Here is a 21,619-nt window from a genome sequence, read left to right on the forward strand (position 1 = left end):
TGTAGCATTGTAGTCAACTAAAATTTTAAAAAGACTACTCATCAAAGATATATATATAATTGATTAGTAGTATTTCGAGCAAAAACGAGCTGAACACAAACGAACAAATATACACACAAGCTTCTTAACGAGCCCAACACGAGTTGTTCGCGAGCAATGAGCCGTTTTGACAACCCTATAAAACAATGTTTCCAGTTTCCGGTGCTAAGTAAGTAATTGCTCTAGTAATTAAAGATAAAATGTAACTGATATAATTAAATTAAATTTTTTAAAAGCCTAAAGTTTCGCTATTAGACAGTCCCGCAGCTCATTTTGCTTATGGCGAGTTTTGTTCAGCAAACCCTAATTTTAGATTAAGCCCAAACAACGCTAGTCACCTGCCCCGAATCCCTCGTGGTGCGTTTGTTTCAGAGTTTTGAACCACGGTCGGTTAAAAATCGCGTTTAGAATCTGTTTGTATGTAGCTTTTCGGCGCTTTCGTTCGCATAAGACGTTCCGCGGTTTACTAGTATAGCGATCGCGAATACTATTCCATGTCCGCTGAGTTCGCGTCATTTTCTTCCGCGGTTGCCTTCGCCTGAAGTCCTCTGCCCTAGCGATCCGATCATCCTCTGGATCCCGTCGATTCTTTTCCGAAGCGAGAGCTTCGCTGAGCCGAACGATAAGTCCTCGCATCCTCTCTGATACAGCCACGAGAGATCCTCGAATCCTCTTCTTTCCCGAAGCGAGAGCTTCTTCCATCTACGCGTTTCACACCTTCCTCCATCCTAAAGGTAAGGGTTTTCTCAATTATTATTTTTTATGTTTTTGTTGATGATTTTTTTTCCTGATTTAACCCATTGTATTATCCGTTTTGCTCAGTTGTTGATTTAGCTAATTATGGGAATAAATCGAGAATTCTAAGATCTGGGGAAGATAACTGTTATCGTGCTTTGCTTTTTGATTTTAATGGTAGTTTATGTCTAAAATCTTTAGGATTTGATTTGTTGGTTTAGAGTAAAGAATGCCTTTGATATACTGTTGCAAGAAATATTTCAGACAAGATCTAGCTTAAATTTGGCCAAATAGTATTTTGGGGGAATTTAAGATCCTGTTGTTTCAACAAATCCCATTTCAGCTGGTTGTTGATTGAATTCAACATTTGTTAAATGCTATCATTCTCTAGCTTTAATGGATTTTAGGATTTCTCCACTTTTTTAAATCATAGATCGTAAAACATATGGTTAAAAAATGTATTTGGATAGTGCATTCTAATGCTAGCTGGATAAGTTTATTTCAAAAAAATTTCTATAATTAGGAAGAACAGATGTCAGCAAAATACTCATGTTTTATTGATAATCGGGTTTCTTCTTCATAAGATGCTTGGGACTTCCTGATTCTGATATCAGTGTTTGTTTGAATAAAATGGTGCATGGTGCCTAAAGGAATGATTGATAAAAGAAAATTCATTTATTATTTTCCAGTGATAGATTCTGAATTTAAATTTGTTTAGCATGAAAAGAGAGTTAAGCTAAAAAAATGTTTGTTTGATTCTACCCTTGGTTCTAAATTCTCGAATCTTGCTTTCTTCTAGTTTTAATATGTTTAGTTTGGAGCCAATCTTCTCTCTAGATTGAGAATTAAAACCCTTAAGAGACTTTATAGTTTTTAGCTTTTAGACTTGCTTGAACCCAAAGAGCATGCGTACTATAGTAACTACTTTCAGATACAGAAACCCACACAAGACTACAACAACACAAAGATATTACATTCAAATTACCACTACTAAGCCAAATTCAAACTTGAGTAAATAAATGAAATCAATCTCACAAAGGATGCTCGAAACTAAGAAACATTAAGGAGAAAGAAAGGCTGGCATGGAAAATCAAATATAAAAAAAAATCAATAATATTCACAATGATGGCTCACAACACTTTAATGCAGAAAAATTCTCAAAATAGAGAAAAAGTCACCAGGAAACAAACTTCAAAGGGCAGTTTGGCTGAAAATAGAGTTGAATAAGTCCTTAGGCAATTAAGTGCTCGTTTGAGGTGGCGCTGCGGTACCACAATGCAATTTTGTCTGTTTGTGTAAATTGCGTTTTGACAGCTTTTTCAAAAAGTTGCCGTTGAAATCTACATTTTCCCATCGGTCCTGGCTAGGTGCGGTGACAGCTTTCTAGATGTGGTCTAAATTTTTTTTTTTTAAAATTGTAATGGCCTCTGCAACCTTTTTAACATCAGATTATTTTTCAGCAACTTCACAATAAATTTTTAATAAGCTGTAGTTGCCCCAAACAAACCCTAAATTTTGAAAATCATTTAACATAATAGAGGTTAAATCCAATTAAATCTCGATAAATTGGTTTACTAATTATTTTAGGATTTAAATATGTTAGCTCAACTAGAATTTTATTAATATTTCTTGATAGTTAATTTAAAACATGTAATATGATTGCCTACAATCATAATCAGCATAAATAATGTTTAAAATAATTATTAAATGGTAAATTAGTTAAAAATTTAAATACAAAAACTTCTATGTTGTCATTAAACCACGATTTTGCAAATAATATATTTTTTTTGAATTAATAATAATTATTAAGGCTAATTAATTTAAAAATATCATCATTAATTTGAAATTAATGAAGATTTGGATGCAAAGAAATAAAAATAATAATTAAAAAACTAAAATGAATAATCAGATGATTGACTTTAAGATACTGGATTCAAATGATGTATCAAAAGGTAATTACAATTTAGAGTTTTAAAAGAAAGCTATTCACTTATGAAAAATATTCAAAAACTAGATAATGGCATTTTTGTAGTTTTTTAAAAAGCTAGATAATGAAATTGTCATAGTTTTTTTCAGAAACTATGTAATTGATGCAATTGAATTTTTTAGCAATAGCCATTTTTTTTATGTTATAAAGTGCTTTGGAATTGTAAAATGGGTTGTCGTAATCAAAGTGACGAATACAATCTCACTAACTTGCTTTGTGGTGAAGAGGCATAATCAAAGTCCTTGTCGAGTTCTTCCTCTTCACCTGATATATCTTATTAAACTATTTTTTTATTCTTCATAGAAATCTATCATAAAAGAGAAAACTACAGTCCTATACACAACTGCTCGCCTATGCAAAGCATGCAAGAAAGTTGTTTCTCTCCCATCTTTCATACACGTCAGTTTGTTAAATTTATTAATCCACTAGACTCATAAATATAGTAAATCCAAAATTAAGGACGAAATTGAAGTAAAATGAAATTTGAAAATCTCTAAGATTTTTGTTGTCATTTTTGACCATTTGACAGGATTAATGATAAAATTTGGCTACCAAATGGCCTCTAAAAAACAATATAAAAATAAAATTATATGTTTGAGAGTAAGTGAATGCGCTGCTAATACTGAAGGAAAAAAAGAAACTGATAACATTAAATAAACATTCATATAATTTGTCATTTAGAACTTGCTGTCAGAAGGCCAAGTAGGGAATTACAAAATCAAGTGAAAACAAATATGAAATGCAGGAAGGCTCAGTGCAGTACAAGACTTCACAACCAAAAGCCATCCCTGTGCACCAAGATCTTGGTACGGTCAGATACAAACCTTACAATTATTTAGCTACACTCCTTTACACTGATGCTGCAGGAAAAACAAGGTGCTTAATGTGGTTATCAATTGGATCAACTATCTCAAGGGTCCAAATATCTGAACTATCACCGACATACACATGCAAAAATGGTTGTAGCTGAGAAAAAAAAAGAAATATTTAAGTAACAAAAATTGCTTCCTCTGAATCATGTCATCATGAAGGGCCGATCTGATAATATTTCCAATTTAAAAATTGATGACTAAAGAACTAGACTGAATACAGGAAGAAAACATTTTGATACATTAGCATACCAGCATGTTACCTATTTAGAATCCATATTAAAAGAAATAAAATTAAAATTACCTCAAAATCCAAGAGATGGCGTTTGATTGGAGCAATTCAGTGATGAGTTAAGCTTCTTTGTCTGACAAAAATACAGCAGAATTAGTTTCCAAATAATTCTTAAATAACATAGAAAATGGGTCTTCTTCCATTAGAATGGAAGACTTTCTCGAGTTTCAATTTTCAAAGGATGAGTTTCAGTGGATTTGAATGAAGATCAAGGTTGAATTGAGAAAATTGGAAGCAGATACGAGATAATTCAAAATGTGAAGAAAACCCAATGGCGTCATAACTGCCATAATTTGGCAAGCGTCAGCTTTGGAATGGGTTGAGCAAACAAGTCATTTTGACACCATGGACCAAAGAAAGTTGAACCGGCTGACACAGCCATTTATAGATTGCCATAATTTGGCTAGCGTCAGCTTTGGAATGGGTTGAGCAAGCAAGTTGTTTTGACACTTTGAACCAGAACAAGTTGAACCAGCTGACTACAGCCATTTATAGACCTGGGAGTTGAATCCCACGTGTGTGTTGAGTTAAGATTGGACTTGGGAGTCAGGACTAAATTCAATCGCGTGCGAAGCTGAACACAAAGCATTGTTTTCCAGTTAGAATAAGCGACAATTTGAAACACATTAGCTTTTATTGCGGACTGATTAGGCTTCAGCATAAGACCTGCAACAAACTTGTGTCAATAAGATATTTAAATTTAGTCACAAGTCCATATAGTGTAATGAAAAATACATGCGGACTAATTTAGTTCATAATTTTTTTTAAATTGATATTAATATAATAAGTTTAAATTTATGCATTTATATCCATATATATTCGAATCAGATTGATCAGATTATTACAAAATTATAAATCAGACACACTACGTCTATATTAATAGATCAATTCAGCACCTGTCATAATTGAAGTTCCTAGGAATTAACCTTTACTCTTCCCTCAAAATTTAGATACGCCTCAAAGGGTTTACGAACTCACCTATTTGTCAAGAATATCCGCCTACAAATCTGTGTTAATCGTCTTGAGTGATCGGCAATCAAATACATGTTGTCACCAAACTAACTCATGCAAGATGCTCGATCTCATTTAAAACTAGCTCAAAGTTTCATCTTAATAGACAACTATTAGTCAAACTCAATAATTACATAGGCAACTACATCAAGGTCAGTTATATTTTTTTCTTGCCTTTTATCATGCAAATAGTTGTGTCTCTGTTCTTAACTCACACCTATAAAAAAGGTCAAATTTGAGACGTGGTCATTTTATAATCTTATGCTTGTACTAAAACTGTCTATTTGAATATAAAATTATCGCATGAAATTTCTTTCTCTATTACTTTTCTCATCTTTGTGCTTCATATATAGATATAGTAGAGTCTCGTTGTTTACCACAGACAATATTAAACCTACATGCAAATTTAAAAGGGGAATGTAGGGACATGTATCCCCTTAAAATGCTTATTTAAAAATATTTTTTCCTCCATCAATTATGTAAGTAAACTTTGGAAAAAGTTTCTTTATCTGATTCACATCTGGTTTGACAATATGCATCTGACCAGTTTACTTACCAATAAATTTGTTTTCAGTTTGCTGTAGATGTATGGTTGGATTAATTGTGATTGAGTTGTTGTAGATGGAGTGTTTTTCTTAACCTTCTACGCTTTTCTTTACCTTGTGGGTTTTATAGAGTTGAAAGGTATATTTTGCTGTTATGTGCTATTTTTTATGTGTTTGATACTTAGCTTTTCCTATCTCTTTCATGTAAAAGACCACAAGATCAAAACTCTATGTTAGCTTTCTCTGCAGGCAACTTCAATTATAAAATGATGTTTGAAATTTTTTTTACTCCATGTGGTTTCTTTATCCATTATAGTTACCTGATACTGAAATTTTGAATAGAACCTCTCATAGAGAACTAAAACTCTGTAGTTGTGTGTTTAATCTAATTTCTTATTTTTTCTAACAATTTTAATTTTATTAGGCTGTAAATGGCTGTCTCCAAAGTTGCAAGTCTTAAAAACTTGAATTTTGGTAAGTGAATGAGTTGCACACTTTTCTTTCTTATTTTTTACTTTGTTTTTTCTAAATATTCTCGTTGTCTTGTTTCCTGCTAAAACTTAACATGTATTGCAATCCTTGGTTTTGCTTTAAAATTGCTACTTTCAGGGGCATCATGCTAGAAGATAGAAATGACTCAACGCTGGATTGATGATGCGAAGTATTTAAATTCCACATTTCCTAATGTTCATTCCTCGTCACAGTCTTCGTCTCATTCCCTTCCACGAAACAGGTGAATGTTTTTTTTTTCTTGGCTATGATTTCTCTATTACTTTTGTTCGTTTTAGTTGTAATTGTAGCTTGTCTACAGTTGGTTTAATGTTGAATGATTTTGCAATTAATTTTAAACACTTTCTGGTGCTTGATATAGAAGCTGCTTCATTTCTTTTTTCAACTTGTTATTTGCAGAAATGTTTGTCAGTTGCTAGCGAAGCGGGAAATCTCACCTAGAGCAAAATGTTCCTCGAAAAAAGTATGGGGAGAGACTTCAAAATTTAGGGTTGATTGCTCTGGGCCAAAGTGCGATGTGATAGATGCAAAACTTGCTCTTCTTTCTTGGTAAAGGCTGTATGATGCGTGAAGCTTGTGATAATTGAGAACTTAAAATGGGACCAACTGTTAAAAATTTTCATATTCTAGCAGCAAGAATTAAAATAAAACTTATAAAATTGTTTACTGTATTTTATCTGATTTAGCTATTTAATTAATATTAGGTTCTGTTGGCACTAGAAAATTTGATTAATGGAGCATATTTTATCAGGGTCGAAGCAGAGTCTCTGTGTCATTTGTTAGCCAAGTACTGCCCTCTTCTTCCTCCCCCAAGATCCACGATAGCTGCAGCATTTAGTTCTGATGGGAAAACACTTGCCTCAACACAGTATGTTTATTCACCGTCTCTTGATTCTTGCTCATGTTATATTGGCATTCGCTTTTATTGATTTTATTTTGAAATATGCATTTAGTGGTGATCACACAGTTAAGATAATTGATTGCCATACTGGAAGCTGCTTAAAGGTCTTGAGTGGTCACCGTCGAACACCATGGGTGGTATGCAACATCTATATTTACTTATTCATATTTAGTTTTGCTTCTCTATTTTTTCTACTTATGAAATGATCTATATTATGTTTATGAATAGTTATTTAGTGATTTTGTCTTACGTTGTCTTTCTGGAATGCTAATACAATGCAAGGATTGGATGATATAATAAGTTCGACCAAGTGGTGATTACTCTCTTTACTAAACAATAGTATGTTGGATAGTGTTGCTACCCATGCAGTTTATGATGTGCCATTTGGTTTTTATTTCAATTCACTTGTGTTATAATATAACATATGCAGAAAATGTCATTTTTCTGCACACATAAATTCAATTAAAAAAAATGAAATTTTCTAAAATCGTAGGGGAATCTATAAATAAGTTTGTGCGGTTCTAATTTAAATAATCGGAATGCTAAACTTTTTTTGTAAGTTAATTTCTTTTTTTTTCTTACCTTGGTGTAATCTCACTTATTTTTCCTGAGTTATATTAACTTCAGAAATTATTTATCTTAAGAGACAATGAATCCCAGCATATTGAAAAGAAAATTTTATTCCACATTTGCTATTTCGCATGAATGCCTTGGCTGTAGTTTTATCTGTAGGTATGGTTGGAAAGTTCTGTATTACATCTTTAATCTTTATTTTGTGATACTTTTCTTCCATTTCGCTGTAAAATTGGCATTTTTTGTTTGTGTAAGAAAGGTGTTTTAGAAATCAGATGTTACATGTATAAACTTTCATTGACTTTATGAACAAAGTGAATACGCTTATCGAGGGGCTAGTCTATAAATTTGATGGTATGGTGATAGGATTCATGCATAACAAGATCATAATATTTCCAAACAAGCCTCAATTTATGATCAGATTGTATGTTTTTTTAACCCGAGACAAATGGCTTTCTCGACCCAGATGCTTGTAATCTGACTTTTCTTTTACTCGACTCCTGACTCTAGTCTATTGTAAGAAAAACTCCAGTTCTTCCACAGTTGAGATCCATGTTTGTTCGTTAGGAAGATTTTCCTTCCCTTTCACTATAATGACCTTTTTATTATCTTGGTTCATTATTGAATTTCTTTTGTTTTCCTATACATATGATTCATGCATAACAAGATCTTAATATTTCCAAACAAGCCCCATTTTATGATCAGATTGCTTGTTTTTTAACCCAAGGCAAATGGTTTTCCTGACCCAGATGCTTGTAATCTGACCTTTCTTTCATTCGACTCCTGACTCTAGTCTATTGTAAGAAAAACTCCAGTACTGCCTTAGCTGACATCCATGTTTGTTCGTTAGGAAAAAAAATCTTCTCTTTTCCAATACTGACTTTTCTATTATCTTGGTTCTTCATTTTCTTTTGTTTTTACATATATTTTATAGCTGGGAACTAATAGGTGTTACTTTTTCCCCCCCTTGCCAGCTAGAGTAGGGAATTTACAGACCGTGAGGCGATCATGCTATTCCAGATGGTAGTGAAATACAACTAGAAGGGCATTATAATTGCTTTGTAAATTCCTTTGGATGGCTTGACAGTTTACTTTAGTTGGCATGTTTTTATGTTAGTTGTCCTAGTTATTAATCCAGGGCATGCTGATGGAGAGTGTAGTGGTATAGCGGAACTGGAGAGAAAAGGGAATCAAGAGAACCTAACTGATTGCATTTATTTTTAGGAAGTGCTTCCTTCGAGTATAAGCTAGTTTCTTCCTTTGTACAATTGGGTACCTTATTTTACTTCATTTTTTCTTACTTTTATTAATGTAGAGGGTCGGCTTGACCTATTGAGATTGTTATATAGTATTTATTTTCTCATACATGATGAACAGCCTTATGTCTTATATGTGTTATTTTTCTCTTGGCTCCAGTGGAGCCTATTGCCATGGTGCTCCATTTCCCTTTTGAACTGGCATGGGAAAGACTTTTGGCACCAATGGATAAGGATGGATGCCTAGCACACCAATCATTGATGAATTGTTTCTATGTAAACTAAGGTAGCTTATTTTGCAAAAAAAATTAACTCTTATTTATAAAGGCTGGCTCTATTTGCCTTTTGACTAGCATGGGGAAGACATTTTGGCACCAATGGATGAGAAAGGTTGCCTACGACACCAATCATAGGAAAGGGTGAAGGCTCAATGAGGGTAGGCTAAAGAACAACCTATTGATTCTTTTGTTCATTCTCTTTTCTCATGATGCCTTAAGCACTAAAAAAGAATTAAAAGATGGATCCATGTCGTTAGTTTGCATTATTATGAATCACCTTAGTGATAAAGAAATTGCTCTCAAGCCAATATGGTCAGTGCTTTTGCTTCTGAATTTTTATCAAAGGATAGTTTTAAAAATTAATTTTTTGGAAGAGATAGATGAATTATGATTTGAAGCTTAGAAGAGAGAATAAGTACTTGGGGCGTTGTAATTGGATAAATGGGGTTTAGTAGGATGGGCAATGTGAAGATTTATGGTGGCATTGTTCTATATGGAATATAAGAAAAAAATCTAATGGAGGAAGTTATACTTGAATTCACGGTGGCATATGATATTGTTATAATGAATGCATGCTTTAAGAGGCAAGAATAGTACTTAAATGCTTTCAAAAGTAGAGCTACCATGAATCAAATTTTTATTTACACAGAAAAAATAATTTTGCAAATATTGGAAGTCGGTTCCAAGTGAAAGTTTGAATAAAAAAATAGACTAGTGTCTGTAGATGTATATATTGAGAGTTTTGAGGAAAAAAATTACTTTATAGTAGGATGATGGAACATTAGATGAGATGATGATAATCATTATCATAAGCTGTAATATAAGTGAGCTGAAATTCTTTAGTTTTGCCTAATGTGATGTGGTATAAGGTGGGTTTTCCTTTTAAGATGGTTTTCTTCAAAATTTTAGTGGAGTTTAAAAGATATGAAAAAGAGAACTCGGGGTGGTGTTTTTTTTTCGTTTTCTGCTGTGCGAACTGAGAGGAAGGGAACTTCAGTTTCTATTCTCTCGTGCGAGTCGAGAGGGAGGAAAAGAGAAGGGAGGCTTGTTCACTGCTTTGTGTGTGAGAATCGGCTTGGGTTGTGCGAACGGAAAATTGGAGAGAGGAGAGGGCTTCAATCTAACGAGACAGGGGGGGGGGGGGGGGCGCTGATTTTTTTTGTATCGCAAATAGGAGATGGGTGGGGAGACAGCTCTGTAGCAAGGCAAAAGAAGGAATAGGTCCAACTGCTTAGGGATTATTTTCACCTCTCTCTCTCTCTCTCTTTCTCTCAGTTTATTTTCATTTTAAAGTTTGTTTTAAGAATAAGTAGTAGAAATGATGTTTGCAATTTTAAAAAGTTAAGTATATTTTTGTCTTTTATCCGAAATACGCTAAAGCTAATAGAGTAGCAAAACAAGTAATAAAGAGCTTTTTGGTTTCAAAAAACATTATATTTAAGCAATAGTATCATCTTTAGCGGCAGTAACTTTAAAACACTGTTTTTTTAAAGTTTTTTTAAACACACTTTTGTGAAAGTACACGCTCAACCAAACAAAACCTAAACAATTTCTTTGTTTTCATGTTTTTTGTTGGATATCATTGTTGTTCATATAAAATACAATAAAAAATGAACATTACACATTTAATCCTTTGTTCATCGGCATAATGATGATACATGTACAACTAGTTTGCTTAGTCTTTCTTCTGCATGGGGCATGGTCAAATTGACAGCTGTGATGAGTGTTACTACTATGAGGTGGATAGTCTTTTGAATTGTAAATTTTACCTGAAGCACTGCCCCTATACTAATTTCTTGAACGAGCTTAATATTTCAAGGAATTTGAACATAATAAATCTTGTTGCTAACTTCTTTATTTCTAACTCCCAATATAGAGTAAAAGTCTGTTTATACATAGGGTTGCTTTCCATTGAATTTTAATTATTTTAATAACTGAACATCTATTGTTTTAATTGTTGCTATTTTCCCCCGAACTTATTCCATTATTTGTGATAAATATTATATTCATTTACTATCAATGCGTCATGCACAGGTTAGGTTCCACCCTCTATACCCTGAAATTCTTGCCAGTGGTAGTTTGGATCATGAAGTTCGTATCTGGGATGCACATACTGCTGATTGTATAGGGTCACGTAATTTTTGTAATTTCTCATATCATTTTCTCTCTAATTATGTTAATTTGTTATTTCCACCGTGCTTTTAGTGTTTGTGCTTATGTGGTTCCCTCTGTGTATCACGTTGCAGATCGCCCTATAGCTTCTATTGCTTTCCATGCCCAGGGAGAACTACTTGCTGTAGCTTCAGGCCACAAGGTAAGATGCTCTGAGATTAAAGAACAAAAAGATGAGTTTAGTTTCATAACAGCATTCTGACTCTTATTATTTTAGTTGTATGTATGGAACTACAATAGGAGAGGGGAAACATCTTCTCCAACAATTGTTCTGAAGACTAGACGGTCATTAAGGGCTGTGCATTTTCATCCACATGGTGCCCCGTTTCTATTGACAGCCGAGGTGGAACTGCCTTTCGTTAGTGTTTGCTCTGCATTTTTATCTATTAATATCTTATGCTAAAAGATCTCATTTGTTATCTTTGTAGGTTAACGATCTTGATTCTCCAGATTCAACATTGACACTTGCAACTACATCTGGTTATTTGCAATATCCACCTCCTGCTGTCCTTTTTGCCAATATGAATTCTAGTCTACAGTCATTTGTGGAGGCCAAAGTTCCAGTAATGCCTTCTCCATACTTTTTTATGCCAACATTTCAGAAGGATGATGTTCCGACATCATTACAGCTTATTGGCAGGGGGGGTGGTGTTTCTGGAAATGACCAGCAAAGGCCTGATGGTCCTATATCTAATCTACAAGGATCAGTGAATTGGGGGAGCCAGCTGGACAATTCAGTGACTCTTATGGAAATGTCTCCTGCAGAAAGTCATGGCTCTAGTTTTACTGATACTGATTTTCATTCTTTTGCGCCTAGGGTTGAAGCTTCAAATTATAGTTCACTTGTTGGGGGTACGGATTCAACCAGTGGTCAACCTAGTAGTTGGTTTCAACATAGATATACAAGCAATGCTGAGAGAACAGATGTTTCGAATGCTTTACCGGTGGCTCTTAGGATACCTATCAGACAAGCTAGAAGTGGCAGTGACAGTAATATTGCCATAAACTCCTCAAGCTCTTCTGGAAATGCTGAAATTCAAATGCTTCTAGGGAGCATAGAAGCAGGACAAGTTCAGCAGTTTATTCCTGTCACTGATTCAGCTAGCTGGGAGCTTCCTTTTTTGCAGGGTTGGCTTATGGGTCAATCTCATGCAGGCTTGCACTCATTGTTTCCAGCAAACAGTACATTTCATGGTAGTCTTTCAACAGCTCTTGGAACTGGCCCCAGCTTATCGGCTGATCAGTCATATAATCGCAGCATGGAGGCTCTGATAGCTTCTTCAGCGACAGTGAATGCTTCAAACAATTCCCGTGGAACTGGACGGACTAGCTCTCGTAGTAGGAATCGCTCCCGAACTTTAGCTTCAACTGGTGCTGGCGAGGGTTCGACTTTTTTAAATGCCCAAAATGATGAACCTCGGCTCCATCTAGGTCCAGCTGGTATTGAAACTGAAAATGCTTCTTCACTGGCTACTGCAACAACTGCAGAGCTGCCGTGTACTGTGAAACTTAGAATATGGCCACATGATATTCAAGATCCCAGTGCCTCCCTAGATCCAGAAACATGCCGCTTAACCATACCACATGCCGTCCTTTGCAGGTGCCTTTTCCATTCAAAACATTAGTTGCATTTCTTTTTCGACAACATTTTGAGATAATGAAACTTCTTCCCATTGTGTGACATACAATCTGTCGGCATTTGGATTTTGTGGTGATTATTAACTTTTGTTATGTTTTTTTTACCAATTAGCAAGTTTTCTAATTCTCTGGACATTTGCTCATAGTTTTTAGTGAAATTTGAAGATGTTGGATCGGTTTCTTTATCATTTGAGATGACCTTTGTGAATGAGATTTTTTTTAATAATAAATTTAATAAATTCTAGCTCGGAATGGATGTCTGGATTTGGCAACATTGAGTTTAAGGGGCATTTATATACATAGCAAACAATTCTTGTGTATTTACAAAGCTCAACTAAACATTGATATTTACACACATAACACTTATATCTTTAATATCACATCAAATATAGCTCTATCAGCACTCTTTAAAGGTGAATACAACTTTTCATGCATAATTTTAAATTACCAAAGTGCTGTGTGTGTAATATAAAGTTTAGGTTTGAGGCATGAAAATACGTAAGAATTGCGTGCCAAGTCTGTAAATTTCGCTTAGTTTAATCCTATATAAGTATGGTTCATTGATCTTATATAGGAATTTCAGCATACTCATGTGCTTGAATGTCTGATGATTTCAGTGAAATGGGTGCCCATTTTTCACCTTGTGGGAGGTTCTTGGTAGCTTGTGTTGCATGCATGCTACCTGACTTGGAAGGTGATTCTGGACTTCAATCACAGGTAAGCCTTTATGCTGTTGATGTTACAACATCTCCTACACGCCATCCAATTTCTGCACACCAGGTCATGTATGAGCTTCGCATCTATTCACTTGAAGAGGCAACGTAAGCTTTCAGAGCTTTTTTTGTTGATGCACTTGAATTTGCTGTTACTAGTTAAAAATAATATTAACTGCATCTTGATTTGTCCAATTTGGATGGCAGATTTGGTTCAGTGTTAGCTTCTAGAGCGATACGAGCTGCTCATTGTTTGACATCTATTCAGGTTGGGAGCCCGTCTTACTGTTTTGTGTACGCTTTTTATTTTATTTCTGATATGATTTTTGAAGATCAAAATAATGAAAGCTCTTCCTTATTACTTTAGCTAGCTTTGTTTTGAGGTGCATTGATTTACTCATTTCTCCTTTTTTAAAATTTTCTCTGTCAGTTAAACTAGATGTTAATGCTCCCTTGTATACCCTGTGCCTATCATAGATGTGTTGTATATGTTGTAGAAATTAACATCTTTCTAGCGAATGATTCTAAGTAGATCATTAATACGAAGAAACATCATAGAAGTAGACTTGAAAAATGCATATCAATAGTTCTTTTTTTTTTTGAGGTGCATAGATTTCCTCATTTCTCCTTTTTAAAATTTTCTCCATCAGTTAAACTAGATGTTAATGCTCTCTTGTATACCAAGTACCTATCCTAGATTTGTTGTGGCTGTTGTAGAATTCAGGAACTTTGTAGTGAATGATTCAAACTAGATCATTAATACGAAGATGCGTCATAGAAGTAGACTAGAAAAATGCATATCAATATCTTTTTTTTTTTGAGGTGCATAGATTTTCTCATTTCTCCTTTCTTAAAATTTGCTCCATCAGTTAAACGAGATGTCAATGCTCTCTTGTATACCACGTGCCTATCATAGATTTGTTGTGGATGTTGTAGAAATTAGCATCTTTGTAGTGATTGATTCTAAGTAGACCATTAATAGGAAGAGACGTCATAGAACTAGACTGGAAAAATTCATATCGATTGCTTTCGTTATATTGTTTGCATGGTTTTGAGAAATAGTCGCATCCACTATTGATAATCATTCAGAGATAAATTACAGCATTAGTCATAATTTCTTGAATGACCGCTAATGATTATCAAATTCAAAGTGCTTTCATGTCATCACCAATTGCTTAGTTGCATTTCTTGATGGTTAATTGAATCCTTTCTGACTTTATTCATTTGTCATCTTAACTGTGATGAGTAACATTGCATTATGATAAAAAAATAACTTATATGTCTGAGTACTTCTGTTGTTATCCTAGCAACTTGAGCATTTATTTTGATTTGTTGTTAAAATTTGAACGTTCAAGGTAGAACCATTTTTATCATTTTAGGGTTTTGCATTCAAATTTTAGTTTGCCTAAACTGTCGAGCCTAAAATTTTCAATTTGGCTTTGTTATTGGATTTAATTTCAACTATTGATAGCTTAAATTTACCCATGAAATCAGTATGGTAAAAGCATCATCTATAAACGCAACCCAACTGTTATTTGCATTCTTAAATATTGCATCTTTTGCTTTGTTTTTTGTTTTGCATCAAGTCTCTCATGGCCATCTTTCTTGAGCTTTTCCTCCCCAGTTCTCTCCGACATCAGAGCACATACTACTGGCATATGGACGCCGCCATAGTTCACTTCTTAGAAGCATTGTCATTAATGGAGACACTGCAATCCCCATCTACACGATCTTGGAGGTATCAATATCCTACAACACTGTTTACAATGCAGCTATTTCAATCCGCAAAACTATTTATTGGATGCTCTTTTATGCTGTTTTATTCTAATATCAAATTTCTTCAATTATGGTTTTGCTTTTTGAATTTGATGCCATTCATCTATTTGTGTGAATAATTCATTTCCATAACTGAAGTCTTCTGGATATTGTATGCATATTGGGCATCATCCTTAGCATTTCTATCATTACTGAGGAATGAATTTGCTTGCAATTATTTCTTAGGTCTGGGATTACCTTAGGCTTTATTGAAATCAACATAAAGACATATTCATCTAGACACTGCTGGTTTGCAAACATACCGTTCTACAGTGTTAAAATTACCTCCAGAAAGTGTCAAAGACATATTTCTGGTGATTTTGTGAGCTTTCACGTGAAAAATAACGTGTTTGTTGGTCAGAGCCGGATAGAAGTTTATGAAAATATTCCTTAGACTGAAAAATTATAGGATGGGCTAGATGCTGCTATTTAGTTCCCGTGCACATTGCTTGAATTGATTATGTTATAATTACAATGTTCTTTCTTAAATTGCATTTTATGTGTTGATTTTTTCCTTGAATTGAATATATTTTCTGTGAAAAGAGAGCCTTGTTGCTTTTATTCACATTATCAAGCTTTGTAATTTGTTCCTGGTGTGATGTTTATAGGTTTATAGAGTTTCAGATATGGAGCTTGTTAGAGTTCTTCCCAGTGCTGAAGATGAGGTTAATGTTGCATGTTTTCATCCTCTTCCTGGAGGAGGTCTTGTTTATGGAACTAAGGTACTATGACATGCAACAATTTTGTTTTTTTGTTCGCTTAATTATTTTTTAAATTATGATGATTATTATGATGAAAATGCAGGAAGGAAAGCTTAGAATTCTTCATTATGATGGTTCAAGAGAGATAAATGGCGTGGGTTCAAAGCTTTCGACTGATGAAAATATGCTTGAGGTAGTCTTTTTTGTTAGGCATATTCTTTGAAGAAATTCTCCCTGGGCCTTGTACTTTTTGTGCCTTTTTGTGCCTCTTTCTGACTTCGGTTATTTTTTGTTGTTTGAGTTATCGTTCTTCACTTTTTTTTGCTGAACCTTAGTTTTCGTTAAAACTTGTATCTTTTAAAAAGGGTATGGAACTTAAGCAATAAAACCAGCGTGCAATTTTGATCGGTAAATTATCTTTATAGGACTTGCCTTGTCGGTTGCAAACTAATGCATTTTTTTATATCGGATTTATCGTGGTTTTGAATATCTAAGGGTTCAAAAGAGTGTAGGAACAGACCTTAGGCGATATGTGTATTTTTTCACACTCAATAGAAATAATGAAAACAGATAGGTTTTAAAGTTGATAACAAATAGTAGGGATATAGCTAATGATGATGATGATTTCTTCTTCTATTCTGAGCATTGTGTAAAACCATCTACTGGATTTTGTAGGTGCAGAAGTACGCTTTAGAATGATGACCAATGCATTGCTGAACATTGGCAAGCTCTACCGGTGTAAGGGTATTTTTCTTCTTACATGGTATCAAATCTGGCTTTCTTAACTTTTTCGAGTTTTCTGAGTTTATTGCAACTTTCCAGATTGATTTGAGTTACATTGCAGTATTTATAGTATTGGTGCCCATGTGTCAACTGTGCTGAATTTTGTTGTTTATTATTTGGATTGATTTGTTGATACAGAACTTTTGGGAGATCTTAGATTTGTAAGCTTGGATTGCAGAGTATACCTCATCTAACTTTTAATTATTAAACTGCTAGTAAATGTGCAGAAAATTGGAAGCTCTGTTATGTTCATTCCTGGTTTGATTGTTGATTGAATTTTTCTAGTTTGTACTACGTAAGAATTTTGAGTACACAAATGATCCTAGCGAGTTAGTTTTACTTTCATTATTTGGTAATTATTTTATTGTGGTTTTCAATTTGATTTTGTTATTTTTTATTTTTTATTTTTCTTTACATATGCATGCAATGATGTGGCCTATGAGAGCAGGATCTATTTTCTATTGTCGTGACATCCTTGATGTGGTTCAGTTAAGTGATTGGGTTGAGTAGTTGTTAAATTTATGCTGCTACTGATTTATATTAATTGCAAGTTTTGATTCCTACGATATTTGATCATACAGCCAAGTTTGGTGAGAGTTCATACAGATTTTAGAGGATGTAGCCAATAAAAATTCTCCTGAACCAAGGCGGTAGTCTCATCACATTCAAAATATCCATCCAGCCCCACCTTCGTGGCACTCAAATAAAAAGCAGTATTGCATAGAACTTTATGGAATACAAATACAATTTCAAAAAAAAAAAAAAAAAAGGCCGGCTTGATATTGGAAAGTTGGTTCATTGTCATAATTGTCTTTTCTTTCCAAAATTTAGATCATTTGGGTAAAGATCTTTATGTCTCAAAACTAGCAATCTTGGACTGAAGGGTGCTAAGTAGGGAATGTCAACGACTAAGGGATTCACAACCTCGTTTTTTTTTTGTTGGATTCACCACCTTGTTTTGTATATCAAGTTTATGCTTTAAGACATAAGGAAAAGATGAAAGAAATTTGACCAACTTAGCACGTCTACCCTTATGGAGGAATTTAGAGCTTCATGATTGTAATACTAAATAAACTCACCTGTAAAGATAATAATTATAATGTTTTGAGGCAAAAATTATGGCAACGAATTCTTCATGTTATGTGTAATATTTGTGTTGCTGTTCATTTAATTTCACACTAAAATTTCCAATCGAGTGCCTATTGTTTGTCAAAATGCGCCAATTTTCATATTGTATGCATCACAATTAACTTCAAAGATACAATTAAAATTGGGCAGAGCTAACACTGGAGCTTTAGTAACTGTTCGCTTTAGCTCATCAAAACTAGATTGGGCTACTAATAGGCTGTTAGCTTGGAACTAGTAAAATAAGTATACTGCATGGATTGATATTCTTGTAAATGAGGCCCTTTGCTAAGAGTTCTTTCACTTGGTGTCACTATGTTTCATATTATTTTGCTTGCATTCTATAGGATGGCCAAAGGGAATGATATTGGTTTTAACAAAATCTATTGTAATGTTGTATATCCCTTATAGGTAAGGTTGTAAATGAACTAATGCACTTGATTTTAACTAGTTTGAACTTGCTTCGATTAATACTCGATCATGTTTTTTCAAATTAGTAAATAAAAGAATTTGAATATTTTTTAAAAACTTGGTGCTTAAATGAATCAAATTTGAACATAGTCCAACTCGTTTGTTAATGTTTATAAACAAATTTACTTGTTGTTTGACAAGTAACTTGTTAAATATTTTATACTTATATGTAGGGCTGTCAAAAAAGCTCGTTGTTCGCGAACAGTTCGTGTTCGGTTCGTCAATGAGTTCGTGTTCGATTCGTTCGATAAGTAAACGAGACAAACGCGAACAAATTTTTTTCGTTCGGTTAGTTAAACGAACCAAACACAAACAGTGATGCGTTCGTTCGTGTTCGAATCGTTATTGTTTGAAATATAAAATAATATAAAATAATTATATATAAAAAATTTATTATATTTTAAAACATTAAATTTTATAAATTATAATATATAATAAAATAATAATAATAATATATTAATATACTATAGTAGTAATATACTAATATAGATATTGTATATTTATATAATATAAGTTATATAATTAATATATAATATTATTTTTATATATTAATATTAGGGATGTCAAACTGGCTCGTCGTTCGCGAACAGCACGTGTTTGGTTCGTGTTCGGTTCGTGTTCGGCTCGTTCGTTAAGAAACGAACACGAGCTTATTTCAAACAAACTAAATTTTAAACGAACCGAACACGAACACAAGCTTTGTTCGTTCGTGTTCGGTTCGTTTACACCCCTAAAGAAGACCATCAACAATGATGATTTAGAAAGCTCCGAAGAGGAAATGATGATTATAAAATAGAAGAAACCATAGTATGAGATATCCTTTGAAGATGTGGAGAAAAGTGAATATGAGTTGATGTATTATTGAATCAACCCCTATGTGAATGTCATAACCCTTACTCTAATTCCCCCTCAAAAGGTTGAGAGTTTAGAGGTCGAGGAAGTTTATAGCGTTGGTTTAAAGCCGATCAAATTTTACCATGCTTCTACTTCTGCTGATCTAAAAAATTATGTAAATATGGATGAGGATTCTAATGAATTAATGGAATTAACTTTTGGTTACTTTTGTCCTTGTGTACAAAAGTTAATTCAAAAGGGATATTTTCCAAAATAAATGCCAAAAGATAAGTTACAACTTTTTGAAAAGTTATGGAATATTAAAAGTCAAACTCTGAACTCGAAAGAGGGTCTCAGATTTGGTACGTTAGGACCAGTCGCTGATTCAGAATATTGTATGGTTGTTGCTAGTGAATCAGAAGAGGAATACCTCAATGTAGAGGATGTTTCTCAAGATTAGTTAATAGTAAATGCCCCGCTAGAATTTGAGGAAGAAATTGAATCAACTATTAATGAATTGAAGGAAATTAACCTAGGGACTGAGGAGTAGCCTCGACCTACCTTTATAAGTTCCTTACTCAATGAGGAAGAATCCACAAAATTAGTCAAATTATTGTTAGAATTTAAGGATTGCTTCGCTTGGAGCTATGATGAAATGGAAGAATTATCCCCAGAAATCGCAGTGCATAGGCTAGGGGTGGACAGAGATATGACCCTGGTAAAACTATTTCCCAGAAGAATGTGCCTTGAGATAGAGCAACAAGTCAGTTCCAAAGTGAAGAAATTAGTAGAGGCTAAATTTTTAAGAGAAGAGTAGTAGCCCACATGGTTAGCCAATATTGTGCTAGTTAGGAAGAAAAGTGGACTAATCCATGTTTGTGTCAAGTTTAGGGATTTGAACATAGCCAGTCCAAAAGACAAATTTTTGTTGTCAATACCAGCAATGATGGTGGACATCCCTTTGACACATGAGATTTTCTCCTTCATGGATGGAGCATCAGGATATAATCAAATCAAAATGGCTTCAAAGGATGCAACACTTACAACTTTCAGGACGCAGATTGGGATCTTTTGCTACACAGTGATGCCCTTCAGATTAAAGAATGTCGGAGCAACATATCAACAAGCTATGATGAAGATCTTTGACGACCACATTCACAACCAAGTGAAGTTGTAAGTGGAGGATTTGTTCATTGGGAGCAAACAAAAAATAGACTATGTGTATGATTTGAGGATCGTTTTCGATAATTATGACAATATCATCTCAAAATGAATCCCTTAAAGTGTGCCTTCGGCGTCACCTCCAGAAAGTTTCTAGAATTTGTTGTCCGTCATTGGCGAATTGAGAATGACCCAAATAAGATTAAAACTATCTTGGAAATGCCTTCTCCCAAAAAATTGAAACAACTACGCTCCTTCCAGGAAAGGTTGGCATATTTGGGTTGCTTAATCTCTAATCTTTGAGGTAGGTGTCAGTCCTTCTCGGCATTAATTAAAAAGGATGCCAAATTCATTTGAGTAGAGAAATGCCAGCGGGCCTTTGAGGAAGTCAAAAAATACTTAATGACACCTCCTATTTTGGCAGCCCCTATCCCGAGAAAATCTTTGGCACCTTGTAGCATGGCCTTAAATGACTCTCTTGGAGCCCTGTTTGCTCAGGTCAATAACAAGGGTAAGGAAAACACACTCTACTACTTGAGTCGCCGTCTAATACTGAAAGAGGTAAAGTATCAGCCTATTGAGAAGCTCTATTTTGCTTAAATTTTTGCCGCCCAAAAGATTAGGCATTACATGCCCTCTCATAAAATTACCCCTATTTTACAAGTTAATCCATTGCAATATTTGATCACCCATCCAACACTTTCCAGACGTCTAGCAAGATGTTCAATGATTTTATTGCAATTTGATATAACTTTTGTTCCTATCCATCAAGGGACATATTTTACCATATTTTCTCACAGTACACCCACTTCCAACTATGTTCCCACTAAATGATGAGTTACTAGATGAACAAGTATTACAAATGGAATTCTCCAATGCGCAACGTTGGGAGATGTACTTTGGTGGAGCTTCATCAACCATAAAAGATAAAGGATCAGAAATAATTATAAAGTAAGGAAATGGTTTAATGTTTATCACGCCAGATAAGGGCATGTTGAGATTCTCCTAGTACCTGATAGAGCGCTGCACCAACAATGAAGTAGACTATGCAACACTAATCACCGGGTTAGAGTTGGCAATCTCGATGGATATAACAAATATTGTCATCTATGGTCACTTGCAGCTCGTCATCCAACAAGTCACCAGAAAATATAAGATTTTGAAGAAAAGATTAGCAGAATACCACCGATATGATGATTTAGAAAGCTCC

General features: G+C 34.1%; 1 protein-coding gene across 3 annotated transcripts in view; it reads left to right on the forward strand.

The window, feature by feature from the left end:
• Positions 1-685: 685 nt before the first annotated feature.
• Positions 686-21,619, forward strand: part of LOC110033846 — a 26,853-nt gene continuing 5,919 nt past the window's right edge. The window contains exons 1-16 of one of the 3 annotated variants that reach the window (XR_002294991.1): positions 686-773; positions 5,903-5,952; positions 6,088-6,211; positions 6,388-6,537; positions 6,740-6,856; positions 6,942-7,026; positions 11,031-11,139; positions 11,243-11,310; positions 11,386-11,511; positions 11,597-12,768; positions 13,424-13,627; positions 13,727-13,787; positions 15,144-15,257; positions 15,943-16,056; positions 16,139-16,228; positions 16,711-16,798. Coding sequence is in view for 2 of the 3 variants with exons in the window: in XM_020737974.1 (XP_020593633.1) it covers positions 6,111-6,211; positions 6,388-6,537; positions 6,740-6,856; positions 6,942-7,026; positions 11,031-11,139; positions 11,243-11,310; positions 11,386-11,511; positions 11,597-12,768; positions 13,424-13,627; positions 13,727-13,787; positions 15,144-15,257; positions 15,943-16,056; positions 16,139-16,228; positions 16,711-16,734 (2,535 nt within the window). In the remaining variant the exon portion in view is untranslated. The remainder of the gene's footprint in view (positions 774-5,902; positions 5,953-6,087; positions 6,212-6,387; positions 6,538-6,739; positions 6,857-6,941; positions 7,027-11,030; positions 11,140-11,242; positions 11,311-11,385; positions 11,512-11,596; positions 12,769-13,423; positions 13,628-13,726; positions 13,788-15,143; positions 15,258-15,942; positions 16,057-16,138; positions 16,229-16,710; positions 16,799-21,619) is intronic. The other 2 variants (XM_020737974.1, XM_020737975.1) reach the window with 2 other exon arrangements.

The sequence above is a fragment of the Phalaenopsis equestris genome, unplaced genomic scaffold, assembly GCF_001263595.1.
Source record: "Phalaenopsis equestris unplaced genomic scaffold, ASM126359v1 Scaffold001307, whole genome shotgun sequence".
NCBI lineage: Eukaryota > Viridiplantae > Streptophyta > Magnoliopsida > Asparagales > Orchidaceae > Phalaenopsis > Phalaenopsis equestris.